The 15465-nt window shown below is 38.9% G+C and overlaps 1 protein-coding gene across 1 annotated transcript in view; it reads right to left on the bottom strand.

Moving 5' to 3' along the window:
* The window catches only part of tgfbr1b (transforming growth factor, beta receptor 1 b), a 58518-nt gene that overhangs the window by 21118 nt on the left and 21935 nt on the right, over positions 1-15465 (bottom strand). The window contains exon 2 of the mRNA XM_015354479.2: positions 5497-5745. Coding sequence (XP_015209965.2) covers positions 5497-5745 — 249 coding nt within the window. The remainder of the gene's footprint in view (positions 1-5496; positions 5746-15465) is intronic.

Below are 15465 nucleotides of genomic sequence, written 5' to 3' on the forward strand. Positions count from 1 at the left end.
TGAAGGGTTCGATATCTTCGTGTTATATTGGACTCTGCTTTGTCATTTGAAAGTTGTGTTACTAACAACACCAAAGAGTCATTTTTTTCCATTTACTGTATGTAACATGACCTGATTAAGGTCTTTACTTCAATTACTTCACTCAGAAATTTAGCCCAATGTTCAATCTCTGATTGACACAGGATTTCTCATTACACCCAAGAGTAACCTTATACTTAAGGTTCCCCAAAATAAGAAACAGCTCTCTCGTATGCAGCACAAAGAGTAAAACTTGCTGTCCAAATCCATCTGAGAATGCAGCTGTTGATATTGTAAATTTAATCTTAAAGCAGCGTATTTTACTGTATTTACTTTTTTGTATTATTCAGTTAATTTGCTGCGAGATTCTTTTTTACATCCATCATGTTAGTGAATGTATTTGTAAAGCACCAAGTTCAAGAAAATTGTCTAAATAAAATATTGAGTATTACTTAATGTATATTTCAATATATTAAAATCTATTATTTAGCTTTTGTACATAGCTAAAGACTTACCAACTGAAGACCATGTCATAAACAAGTTTCTTTAATGTACACTGAGTAAGGCATAGTAAGTCTTTCCTTTAAAGATCAGAAATCATCTTGGTGGTATCTTAACAGTAGAACTATTTTGATACAGTGTTGTGTACACTAAAGGTGAATAACTGTACAGAAAATCTACCCGAATCACATCCAGATAAAACTCTAGAGCAAGAATTTTAGAAGTACTGTAGAAGCCCCACATCTGGCAATTTTAGATTTTCTTACAGAAAAATATATTATTAGAAAGAGAACTAGAAGACGTGAACAAAAAAGTCTGTACATTTCACATTCCTTATACATCTGCCTACAGCTCAATCAAATTCAGTGATTTTATCAATTGAAAATAGATTTTTTCAGATCCTGCCCTCCACCCCTGGAACAGGTAATCAAGGAGGCTGGAATGCCTCAAGGGGGGTTTCCTGTCAGCTCGAGCCCAGCCACCCCTGTGGAACACAGCCAGCCGCGCAACACCGCTGGTGGCGCAGTCGCAGTTTCACAGGGTGCTTACCAAACAGGTTAGTGCCTGGAAAATATGCATGAATACTGGTTTGACAGGCTTTCAAGAAACAAGCCAAGGAACCTCTCTGAACCTCTCAGTTTATTCCTAACTCACAAGACAGCTATTTACTCTTAAATCACGTAAAGCTCATGACTTAGTGACTTAGTGGTCCCTCTGCAAGCCCATAGACCATCTCCCGGCTACAGCTCCCAGCCTGCTCTGCGGTGCGCCCGGCGAAGGCACTACATTAATTCCTATCGGGTGGGACACGATTGCATTGCAGGTTTTTTAATATGTGGCATTGGAAGAGTGAGAGCTAAAAATAATGCGGAGGAACACACAGCAGAAAACTCCGAACACACAAAAAATGAGAAAATAAAACGAAAAGTACCTAAAGTACGGATTTACACAGACAAGTGATGGAGAGGATGCACGACCACTATGTGTGGTTTGTGGTGAAGTGTTGGCTAAGGAAAGCCTCAGGCCCCCTGAAGTGCTACGTCACTCTTGCAGACCAGACACTCGACCTTGCTGTGTAAACCTGTTGAGGTTTTTTGAACGAAAGCTACAGGAGCTAAGAGGCCAACAATCTACCCTCCAAAAGAGCCACCACAGTGAACCAGAAGGCACTTCAGGCATCTTTCGTCATAGGTAACTGGATTGCCAAAACACGGAAGCCACGTGTTAGGCGAGACTTTTTTCTTACCGTGCGCTAAGGAAACAGTTTCAATCATGTGTGTGAAAGGTGCTGCAGAGCAGCTAGCATTGATACCATGTCTAACCGCATTGGGTGTATGGCAAGAGATGTGGAACAGCAGGTGATCACTAAGATAAAATTTAGTGTGTATTTTTCTTTACAACTTGATGAAACACTGATGTCTCCGGAGATGCACAAATGCTTGTTTACACCAGAGTTGTTGAAGAGGGAGAAAATAAGGAGGATTTTTTGTTCTGTTGTCCTACTCCAGAGTGCACCACTGACTATCAACTTTCTGTTTTGTTGGACACATATGTACATGACCATGAAATTGACAAATCTGCTCAAACTGTGCACGAGCAATGACTGGCAATCACAGTGGGCTAGTCACGAAAGTACAGGCTGTTGCTCCGTTTGCTTTGTGGACACATTGTATGATTCATAGACGAGCACTTGTGGCTAAGAAAATTAAGCATAGGATGACTGGAGAGGCAGCCTTTTGCTATTACTAATAAACTTTATTTTATATAATTTTTTGTAACAAGCATTTTGAGTTGCCAAAAATTGTATGAAAGGTGCTATATAAAATTATTATTATTGAGCAGGCTTACAATTTATACAACGTGACAATTTTTAAATCTGTGTGTGTGGAGGGGGGGCGGGTCATGAAATATTTTAACCCCAAAAAAGGGTCGCACTCTCAAAAAGGTTAAAAACCCCTGCTCTAGAGCATTCTGGGGGATTTTTGCACTTATACAGTGTGCCTTGCTGCTTGCTGTAAGCTGAAATGCTCTGTTTATAAAGGTGCTGGTGTCATTTAGCAGTGATGCTCTGTGATTTTCTTGCCACTTTAAGGTGCCTAATGCTACTACATTAAAGGAGATATTTGGCAATATGAAGGCAAAATAGGGCTCCTTTGGCCCTTTGGGACCCTGCTTAACTTCAAATTGACTGTGCCAAATGCACTCAGTCTGAGGTCTTCTGGAGGACTGACTGACTTACAAACATATCTGCAAAATGTCAGCTATATGCAGTCACATTTTACTTTTTTCAAGATGACTTTCATTTCCAGAAAGGAACCATTTTGCTTGCTGTTTTAAAATCTGTAGGTTTTGTGCACCAACACAGAGTTTGAATTTGTATGAGAAATAAAGCTTTACATTTTAAGTGTCATGCAGATCACAGCAAAACATTAAACACTAATCTTTCCACTTAACACAGAGCTTTCTATAAATATTCAGTTCCAAAATGTGGTGCCTTAGCTATTGGTATCTTGATCTCCTTCATGCATGCTTAGAAGATGGCCCTTATTCTGTCTGGCAGCCTCTCCAGTGTCTGAAGCCTGTTTCAATCACTAGAAGAAGTCCTCAGATTACCTACTGCAAATGCTTTAGTGATGAGCTGTGAGGTGGGTTGAGATGTAGTCACACACGCATGCGCGTTCCTAATGCCAAAAGTCACATCACTGTGTTTTGTAAAGTGAGATGCAACATTTGATTGCTGTAGATTTCCTGGCATCTCCTGGAAAACCCCTTCTAAAAAAATAAAATCCTACTTGCAATAATCGCTTGCAATAATAATAATGCAGCAATGTGCTTTAATGCTTAATCCAATCATAGGTGTCACTACCGCAGAAGTGTAAAAATGTTCTCTCCATTTTTGTTTCATATTCTGGAATGTGTTCTAAACAGAACATTCAAACCCCTTTCGAAACACTGTTCCTTATCAAGTAACACAGAAAAAAAAAGACTTCAAAAAACTTTTTCAGGGAATAAGGAGGGGGAGGGGGCAAAAACACAGGCATTGCAGTCTTTGGTGAAAATTGTTAAACTATTATCTACTTTTCTGCAACCTTTTCTGTCCTGTTTAAACTAACTTAAGTTTTTCCAAAAGACAGTATTGCTGGAAAAGGTCATGTAGCATAGTCCATCCATCCATTTTCTAACCTCTTTATCCAATACAGGGTCATGTTTCCCAGGAAGGAAACAAGCGCAAGGTGGAATACAAAATGGATAGGACATCAGTCCATCGCAGAGCACACAAACATGCCCACTCATACCAGGGCTAATTTTTCCAGAAGCCAATTAACCTACCAGTATATCTTTGGACTGTGAGAGGAAATCGGAGCACCCAGAGGAAACTCATTTGAACATGGGGGGGAACATACAAACTCCACACAGACAGAACCCTAAGAATTGAACCCAGGGCCTCAGAGCTGCTAGGCAGAAATGCTAACCACTGCTCCACCATGCCACTCACTTAGTATAAGAAATTAGAAAAAATGACAGCTAACAGCCTGAAAGGTACTTTGAAAAGTTCTTAGCACTGCATGATTGTTTTGCACAGTGATTTTTTATATTTATTGATGCTGTTAAGGTTTTTTGACTAACTATTATTGACTTGCTTTGTACCTTTGCAGTCTGCATGGGAGACAAAATTACTCATATCTGAATGAAACAAACAGCTATAAATCACCATTCTATATACTCACCTTACACACTGCTTTCAAAACAAATCATATACAAGAAAAATGTGCACTGCAAATTTTGCTAGATTATCAAGGCAACAAAATCAACTCTAAAACAACAAAGCATTCATGAAACAATACCATATTTTATTTTTACTTTATTTTAATGAAAATGGATTAACAAGATCCTAAAACAAATACAGTGCAGTCCGTGTATCCAGTAGAAGTTAGACAGCTCGAATAGAAGTTGAGTAAAGCCTCAAACAAGAAATTTAAACTGGACTTTATCTTGCTTTAACTCTTTATGACTTGTCAGGGCATGAAAGTCCCACCTAGTAAGAAAAGTTTATAAATCTGGCTTTCTGGCCAAGTGAGACAGCAAAGTCAAAAGACATTAGACTGCAGAACCGAGGTAGACACTGTCAAAAGTTAATTTCCCAAAGAGCCTGATGGTAACTGTTTGCCACAAAAACTGAGTCTAGGTCATAATCAAGGTGCACACTCTGCAAAGTTTTCCTGTTTTTCCAGTTGTGTGAATGAAAAAAGTGCTTCTTTGTATTTCACCACACAAGTTTTTTCTTGAGTCATTGTAACATAATTATTATGCTATGAATGCATTTCACTTACCAGCTATGACAAATGTGCAAAAATTATACTTTTTAGTATCTAATAACACAACATGCTTACCTTGCTTAAAATAATAATAATGACAACCTAACAACATCAGAATATTCCACATGGGTGCGAAGACCTGCTGGGACTTCAAAGTCCCACTACTTATATATATATTATAATATTAATAATATTGTTTTATTATTCAGCAGTGGAGATATTGAGTTATTTCTCTTCCAAAGGAAGCACTGTTACTATATATATCAGCAATTTAAACATTAGCTGTATTAGATATTCTTTAAGTATTTTCTGTTTTACAAAGTATACTTAAATGATCAATTATTAAACAACCAACAACATAGCAAAAGCTTAAATTTAGTCAAACATAACCTTAATCTATCCAATGAACAGATTCAAATCCACATTCAATAGTCACTATGGAGCGTACACGCAAAAAATTAAATCACTCATTTATTCTTTTTCAAGTGCACAACAACGAGCACTGTGAACATTTCAGCTGTAGGCCTTGAGTCTACTGAAAGATCAGATAATGAATGTTAGCTTGTCTAACTTGAATGGCCTTATATTTGTGTCTATACATAATGGTTCAGTGGTAGTGCTCCTACCAGTAGAGAGAAATAACATCTTGACAGGACTTTACCTAATGATGGCAGAACAGGGGGGTCTTTATTGCAGAGGTCAGTGTTGCAGCACAGAGGATAGATGCTGGTATCATCTTTGTGAGAAGGTGCACACACGAAGGGCCTGTCCCTGGGAATGAGGTCGTTCTCCCCTATGCACATGGAGCTCTGCTTTGTGATCTTGCTTCCTGACCGGGTGATCGATATGAAGCAAAGGCCATCTGTTTTACAGGTTGAGTTGAAGCAACGGTGGCAGTAACACTGTAAGGCTGAAAGGGAGAGAGAAAAGGTGTTATAGACAGTACAATCTGTCAGTTATCAAAACAAAGCATGAAGTAGTATGGTACCCATTTATCCCATTAACTCATGTTGCAGACTGAAGATACAGGAAGGGAGCTCACTGCTGCTGTAACATTAGGCAAGGTCCTGTTTCCTTGCTACACTACTACACTTGATCGAGTGAGCCCATCTGAATTAACTGGTGTGGGCACTGGTCATCTTCACTGTCTTACTGTACTGTCCTATTTAGGAACTGACCTACCAGTTTGTTTTTCACCACAGAAAGCACTGGTTCAGTATGTCATTAATAGGAAAGAATTTAACTTCTCATATTGAAGTTAAATTCAATGTGAGAACTGAATTGAATTATGTTGTGCATAATTTGTTTTCTGCTTAACGTACTCATTTATGAGACTACTTAAATAAGTAGTATTTTATTATTAAATTTAAAATTTAAATCATAAATTCTAAAAGAAAACTGCCATGCACAGTCATAAAGCAATACTGGTTTCATCATCATGCACTTTGAACACTCTGCGATTCCAGTTTAATACCTCATTCAGCTACAAGAATGACAAAATATACAACTTCCTGGGGCAATTAAGTAAACCTTTACTTCCCCTCCAACCAACAGTTTTCAAGGTGCTTTACAGAATACACAAAGTACAAATAGAGTTTGTACTGAAAAAGTAGGTGAAGAAGAGAATTTTAGACATCAAGACTTAAAACAACTTGAGAATTATTCAACTGTGACAGTCAAAATGATTTGATCTGCCTAGCAAGAACTTCAGCATGCTATGTGTTCGGTAAGAGAACAGCAGGTCATCTTAGGCTGCTTCTCCCGTTTTTAATCCTGCTATTGGAATTTCAAGAAATGCAGCTTTGGCAGACCTCAAGGCATACCGTGATTCAAGGTGAAAGCAGTTCTGTGATGTTTTCTGAAACCATTTAATTCAACACATTATAGACAACTAATAAAGTCTTACCCCAGATTTTGATCAAGAGTTAGTATAAGGAAGTCAGTGTCAATATGATACGAGATCTTTTGACTCTGTAAGAATTTTAGTGGGTGTAGCTTTGACAAACATTACAGACCAGTAGGAAATTACAACAGTCCTGTCAAGAAAGAAACAAAACCAGTAACCAGCTTCTCAGTGTATGACAGAAATGAAATATTTCTAAGGTGATCAACACTTGGTATTCTGGATGCATGAATCAAAACATAATCCTTTTTTTAAAGATGCATGTTTTTACTTCAGAATTCACATTAGAAGTTAAAACATTTACATTAAATAATGCCTGGGCAAATGGTTGCTTACACCCTACTATAAAGACCTCAAAACTGCAAGTAATTTCTAGGCATCCATAATTTAATGAACTGGAGATATTAGAACTTTCACTGTATTTCATTTTTTACTTCAAAACATTCCCAGAAAGACTGTTTAAAAAACTGGGATGGTCTATTAAAATGTCATAATCTGCTACATCAAATTCAGTTACAAATGTAGCACTGGGAGAAGGACAACACAAGGTCAGAAACAGCCTTAAATGTACTTGAACCTGCATTTAACAGTTGGTAAATTCTTACTCTCATAAGTACATTTCTGTACTATAATTTGATCCATATCCCATATTCAATATTTTAAGCTTTCAGATGCATTGTTAATCAGTAATCAATTGTTGTACAGCTCTTTATTGAGCACTTTCACAAGAAAAGGAAGATTTATGGTTGATTTATAAACACTACCTAAACTGAAATGATACTGAACTTTCTGAATAGGGAACTTACCAAAGCAATTTTAAGAGAAGGAACTGGTGGTTTCCAGTGAAACATTTAATATGAGACATATTCCCAAGAATATGAGGTCAAAGGAAATGTAGATCATTTTTGAGAAATTATGTAGTAACATTTAAAACACAAATAATAATTAATATTGCTATTTTTTTCCCATTCTGAAGAAAATGACTCATCAGCTCAACATTTTCTACAGGGAATACATGGGTGAAGACTGTTACTGGAAATTCATTGTCAAATTCCCAAGTTTAGACTGCCAAGAACTTCACAATTCACAGGTGATGTCTCAACATTTCTTACAGATGAAGCAGAAGAATTTACAATCCTCTATCGTTTTTGTCTAATTAAAATTCCTTGTAGAGGAGACTGCAGTATTGTTTCTGCTCAGACTAATTTTCACAATAGTAAACTTAAACCTTCGCAGCTCTCCTTTTATGCTCTAACTTGTAACACTCTTCATTTTGAGAATGGTATTGTTTATCCAAGGTCTATTATATTTTGGGACTGATCTCTACAATGAAAATTGACAGTAACCACAAAGAATACATTATACTAACTAAAAGCAACATTACATGTTACATATCTATAGTTAGACATGTTCAGTTTCTGTGAAATAAAATACCAAAACAGACATTAATTTTAAACATCTACTAGTCATATGAACAATTTGCAAAAAAACTATCTAAAATCTATCTTTAATTTCTCTGTCAAAACAACATGATATCAACCACATACTGATCAAAATAACAGCTAAACATACTTATACTACCACTTATATTACCTAGGGTAAACGTTACGATCTTTATTTGTTGTGAACAAGTCTTGCAGTCTGAACAGAATCATGCACACAGCACACCTCAGTACAATATAGGACAAAGAATGTTTTAAGTCATTAACATCCATTATATAAACTGCTCCTTTTTCAAACAACCAGATATACCATTATCCAAAGAATTATGCTGTTTCATGGCTATGACCATCATGTTCGTACTAATGCCATTTCTATTATGAGTCAAGGATTGCGCCAGGCAGGAGTGACCTTACTGCCCCAGACAACATTTTGCTCCAGAGACCAAAAATCTCTGCACTTCTAGACACAATGCACAAAACCATAACAGACTGTACAGCAGACACAACAGACATTTACATCTTCCCAAATTACAAAACCACAAGATTAAACAAGATTACTGAGCCCCAGCAGACGTCTGGCTGTGTTGATTCGGTGTATGCAAAATGGAGAAAAGCAGCTCTGTATCCTACTTCCTCTTGGCTCCTATTATGCCCTTAATCATATAGCAAAACTAACATAATTGTTGCGGGAAGAGGTTGGGACATACTCCTATTATTCAAGAATGAATTCCAAAGGGTAAATGTTACGATCTTTATTCTCCTGTTCAACTATTTTTGACAAAAGCAGCTTTACATTTCGAGAGTTTTTATTGCCATAGTGGACACAAGCATTTAGTATTATTGTTGCCAGTAAAGATACACCACAGTAATTTGATAAAGCCTTCTGCTCCAAAGCCATTCACTAGGAAAGAGGTCCCTAACTCTAGTCCTGGGTATCCACATGCCAGCAGGTTTTCATCGCAAGATGTGCTCTCAGTTATATATCTGAGCCCTTAATTGACCTAATAATAAGGCTAATGGGATCTCTCTGTTTTAGTTCCTAATCATGTGGGACGTTGACTACTGCATTACTTAACTTAAGATTCCAACTGCTTGGGGCCTCACAAGTGGTTAAACCAGGAATTCACTCAAGCGCAGACGGAGCTCTTAGACCAATGGTTTGAGCCTGAGAGCACTAGCAGACTGTGACCAGGATTTCCAAAATCACTGGGGGAGATGATCAATATAATCAATATCTTTTTTTTCTCAAACCTCTTGGGAAGAAGACGTGTGTGATTAGTACTATGGTAGCATACAGTTATATTTTATCCTACAAAGGAAAATTAGGTCATGTCCCAAATGTCACACTGAGCCCTAAGCCCTTCCTCCAAGTCCGCATTTCTGTGATGTAGCGCAAGTGTGGACTAAAAAAAATGAAGTGGTTATAAAAAGGGTAATGGGACACCCTTGCATGATATCACTTGTTGGTTACACGGCTCATGGTCAAAATGCTTTCTGTTGTTGATGCTTCTTTTCCAGTGGCTAAGTGCATGTCGGCAGATAATTTTTCAAAATCCATTCTCCACTCGCCGTTTGATTACAGTGAATTATATCCCGTCTATCCTTGCACAGAAGCGGCAACACGTCGTGTTCATTCATGTTGAGCAGGCTCGACTCAAAACGGGCAAAGTAATCTAAGGAAAACTTGGCAGTACTGCTCTCTGTTTATTCAAAGCTTTACAACTACATTTCATCTCCTCATTTCCAGTACAAACATGACCGTATGGAGAACATACATAATGCGTTTATTCATGTTCAAAGTAAAGTAAATAAGGTCAACTTTGCAAGAACTCAAAACTTTGGACTATTAAATACTTCATCTTTTCATTTACAAAATATACCGTAGGTAAACAAATATTAATCAGTGGAAACGGGGCGTCACGATTTTGTACCTAGAACACAAACAGTATCAATCTAAAGTAGCCTAATGATGATTTACGATATTTTTACATTAAATATTGTTTTAAAACTGTAAAAAAGTTCAACTTTACCAACACCTGAATATTATCTAATTTCTTTCCGCTTTGATAGGTTAGAACATGAAACGTCACCATTCCTTGAGGAACTGGGGAAAATTCATTCAGCAAAGTCTGCCCCTATGTGGTTATCGCAGAAGGGCACATTAGGGGCACTCGTGATCACCCTTGTGAAACAAATTGACAAATTAAAACCCTAAGAGCTTGCCGACTTAAGCAGGATCTAGCATATGAAGGGTACAAGACCACAAGTGTGCATATTGGGACATGGCCTTAGTTCGCAAAACAAATTTAGTAGTTGCCTTGCGCCTGTTGCTTGCCAGTTGCAGTTTGATTGAATTGAATTTCATCTCATCTATGCTTGCACAAAAGTAGTGACACATCGTTTTCATTCATATTAAGCAGGCTCGACTCAAAATGGGAGAACTAAGGAAAACTTAACAGTACCTCTGGTAACCAAACCTGTGAAGTTCTGCAGGACAACAGCTAGACTCAAAAACTCAGGGAAAGCTTATCAAAGCATTTTTTTTCACCTTTTTATGTGTCTTTAAAAATCTCTCTAAGTCTGTATCCCTGAATTTGGACATGTATAGTCCTGGAGTTGTAAATGGGCAGAAGCCTAGTAAGCCCGTAAATGTGCCCAGAGGCCTGTATAACCAGCACAGCAGATACATGGCCCAAGATTTCGGAAAAGGAGTCAGAAGGAAGACACTACTCTAAGGCCTCTCCTCTTGCAACTCTTGAGTCTCACTGCATTTTGGCGACATTGAAAATACAAATTAAGAAGGCGCTTACATGATACATTACCAAGCTAATAACCCACTTCTACTATAACACTGTCACTCATATTGCTGCGCTGTCCCATTAATTATTCTACATTTTTATAGCATCTTCCTACAATGTCTTCCTTTACCTGAAACCATAACCACACCCTAGTAAGCATAGAGAAAACATTCAAAAACAGAAACAGCGGTAGAGGGATATGCTTAATAAGCAATTTGGAGATCTAGATTAATTAACAACTAAAAAGACTGACATTCTTAATTAAGGAGAGCTACAGGAAATTAAGATCAAAATCTAGACTTTTGATTTAATCTGTCACATACTGGAATTTCCTGTAACAGAAGCTCCTCAACCTCAATCATCATTGGCTGTGTCCTTCACAAGTGTTCAATATTTTTTTTAGCAGAAGTCTCCCTTGGCCTTGAAGAATGATATATGATGTGAAAAAAAGGGTTAACTGATTTCTTTCTGCACAAAGACTTCTTTTGATAAAAGACATTCCATGCTTAAGCACTTTTGGGTTACGGCAGATAACCGATAAGAGATTCCAAGTGTGAGCTAGAGACCCCCCAAACATCCATGGGAAGAAGAGACCAGCCATTCAAAGTGTTCAAGGTCTGGAGAAGGTCCGAACACGGGTGACTCCCAGAATTACCATAGTAACAATTTGCGTCAGAAATGGCTGAAGTTTGCTATATAAACTCGAGTTCGGACTGGCCCTACTCTGCCAGTCCTTCATAACTAAAGAGACTTGACAAAAGCAAATTAAAAACCAACTTGAACTTGAACTTTATTGCCATATGTAACCGGAACTGGTACAATGGAATTCTTACTTACAGAAAGTCTCTCGATTGTAAAACAAGTGTAAAAAACAAGAGAAAGTGCAAACAGTGCATCAAGACAATGTACAAACTTAAGTGACGAGAAAATATAAGAGCCATCAGAATCATGACTGGTGGATACCGCCACTGTGGAATTTGCAGAACTGGCTTAACTCTGCCGACAGATTGAGAGAAATATGTTCACTAAGGTGCAAGCAGATCAAATGGGGTGGATTCCACAGAAATTGGCTAAATCTCAGAAACTAAAAACCTCCCCCCGGTCACTGGGTGAGGTCTCCAGTTTACAATTATTGTAAACAAAAAAATACAGGTCATTTTAAGAAAAAAATGCAAAAAAAGCATGTGGGATGAAGGAAGCAGGGACCCTGTGGTTCAGCTGACATGGAAGAACAGAGAAAAAAATGATCTCCCAGCTGAAAGCTTTGTCTGAGGAGGATACAGTCTTTTGAGAGATCTGTTTTTTAGAGAGGTCCCTTGTAGCCTCCCTAAGTCTGCCCCAGCCCAAAGAGCAAAATGAGTTAAAACTAAAATGTACCATTAACTGGGTGTTTGTTTCTCTGTTATGGGATACTGGAGCACAACTGTCATGCTTGTCTCATTTCACTGCTCAACGGTGTGGTATAGAACATATGGGGAGACGGCAGGAGGCCACAAGATCTTAACATTGATTTAGGAGGAGACATGTACTTTATCACCCAAATGTGGGTGGGTTCCATCCCAGATCTATTGGGCTGGGATGTCGTGCAGCATTTACAAGGAATTACTTTATACAAAACAGTGTATCACATGGCTCTGAGACAGCATTTACGTGAACCACCTTAACTGACCTCTGTGATCATTCAGTATGTCGATGACATTCTGACTGTTTCCCCTGATGAAGAAACCTACAAGTCTGAGCTGCTTCAGGTTTTAGAGTTTCTGGCTAAAGGACATAAAGCTAGTTATGCATCTAGGATTGTGTAATTTTAACAGGGCCTGGGTGGACTCTTTTTTCAGAGTGAGCACAACCCCTAACAGATCTGCTTAAGGGGGGAGTGCAGTCCAAGGACAAGATTAATGATTTGAAACAAGCGCTTTTACCGGTGCTAGGATTGAGGTTTCCTCAGATGGATCAACCATTCTTTTGTATGTAAGTGTGGAAAATGGGTTCTGGGCGGCTGTGCTGACACAGGAGCATGGAGGTAGGCACAGTCCGGTGGGACCATTCGGGATCATTAGATGCTGTACCCAAAGGGGTGGGAGGCCGTGAAGATTTAATACTGTTTACCGAGGGAGAGCAGAGAACAGGCTGACCTGTTTCTACAGAAGCTGATGTGCTAATGACCCGAAAGATGCCCCCCCCACTGCCTCAGCAGAGCAAGCCAAGTTGAGAGCACTGATTGAAGCTGGTAAATATGCTAAAGGAAAAACTTTAAATAAATTTATATATGTATGTATATATTTATATATGTATTTTGTGTGCCACAATTTTAGATGGCTGTGGAGGAATAGGGATTTCCTCAACACGGCAGGGACTCGTTAAGAATGCTGGGTTGATCTTTGAACTGTCAGAAGCTTTGCAGCTGCCGACTGAAGTAGCTGTGGTAAAGTGTAAGTGACATAATAAAGAAATGTTTCCAGTAACTTGAGGGAACAAGATTGCAGAAGCAGCTGCCAGACAAGCGGCCCTGGGAGAGCAGAAGTCTGAGACCTCTGATGGTAAAAAAGGGACAGCTACAGGACCTGGCTAGAAAAGAATGTGGTACTGCAAGAACTCCGGACGCCCTGCATGCCCTCACAGTCTTATGCCCTTCGTTACCCGACAAATGCAACCCGAGTGCGAGTCAAATGGTGTGCCGGTTTTCCCAAATTACCTCCCCAGTGAAGTATGTCCCCAGATCAGAATCGAAGTGGCAGGGCAGTCCCCACCGAGGGCTTATCTCCGTCATCAAGTGTTTGGCAGTCACAGAGGCAGTGGCCTCAACCCACTGGGATAACAGATCCACCGCCATTATAAGAGCCCGATTGCCCTTTACATATTGGCAAGCTACAATAGTTAATTTGCCAGTGCATGAAAGGTTGCTCAGGAGCAGGCCTTTTGAGCTGTAGCACCCGCACCTGAGTTGCTTTAACAAGCATCACATCGAGATACCACATCAGAAAAGGCTGAAGTTTGCTATATAAACTGGAGCTTTACAACAATTCTCTGAACAATTCTTGGATCTTATTGTTCCTTGCATGCATTAAACATAATCTCAGGATCCAGAACGTATTTGTCTGTTACAGCTTCAAACATATGTTATGGACTCTTAATGAATAAACCCATTTAGGGCACAGACACTCATTTCATGATTTTCCCAATTGTGTGGATATCTATGGAATTGTAGAATAAAGGATTCACATGTTGCCATATAATATGTAAGAGTTCAAGTAGGTAGGTTGTAGTAGGCTGACCTGAAGTAGGCTCCACAGCTGAAACGCTGTCTGTCTTTTCCTTTCAGCATGGAATAATCCTTCACCCGTTCCATAGAATATGTAATATGCAAAAAATAAATGTTCACTGCCATTTGCTAAGATCAAAAGTATCTAATACAATTACATGTAAATCTCCTCACATTTACAGATCTCCAATGGGACAAAACATTTGACATTTGAAAGAGATCTCCATTTAGAAAAAAGTAGCTTCAGTTGAACTTGAGACAATAATAACAGCAAACTCACACTGATGCACCACAGAGGAAAGCAACAGCTACCCAGCACTACTGTGAAATAAATTCACTTTCATACCTTAAGCAGGACTTCAAGTGTTAATAGTTAACCGGGACCTGATATCAAGTTTTTCTGGATTACATATCAGTCTGCTGCGTGGTCTTGTGTTGACTACAGCTATTGAGTAGCAATTCTTGATATCCATCTTGCCCATCAGGGGATTAATGCCTGTGCTTTCAGACCAACTTCCAAAAGACAAACGAAGCTGAAATGATGCAGTGTTTTCATGGCAGACAATTTCCTTCTATCCGGACTATCTCCACACATCCCCCTTTTAGCATGAGGGTTGCTTCACACAAACAAGCTTGTTAGAAAAACATTCCTACTATCCCTAGGCAAGAGGTCAGGCTGAAAGGAAGGGCTGCTGAGGGCCTGAAGTGTGAATTTGATAAGCTACATTCCCCTTCCTTAAACCAAGCTGTCACAGATACAACACCGGCTTCACACTTACTAGGGGTGAAGCCATGAAGCATTTTCAGCTGCAGATAGGCATGTGGTTTATCTGAGCAATTAACACAGTGACGGACTAAGGGAAATTCAATGAGGACTGAGGACAGTGTATTCTCCTCGTTCCTACTCCCATGATGTGAAAAGAGACGATGCACTGCGAGGCTTAACTGCCACACTGGAGCTCTCTGTTGTCGCTTCATTATACTGGCAAAAACACTGGTTAGCAAAAAGAGAAGACACAAAGCCACAAACAGTATGTTTAAAGGCAGGCACACCAAAAAAATACTGTAGTAACGGACGAGGCTAGAATATTGCACTTGTCAAGATCATATTGACTACTACAATCACACTCGCTTAGCAATTTTTTATCAAAGGTTTCAATCCAGGATAATTGTCATAGTTAATCCCCTCTATTTTCTACTTTGACGTTCTGCGTGTACCAAGATT

This window comes from Lepisosteus oculatus, chromosome 6, assembly GCF_040954835.1.
Source record: "Lepisosteus oculatus isolate fLepOcu1 chromosome 6, fLepOcu1.hap2, whole genome shotgun sequence".
NCBI classification, from domain to species: Eukaryota; Metazoa; Chordata; class Actinopteri; order Semionotiformes; family Lepisosteidae; genus Lepisosteus; species Lepisosteus oculatus.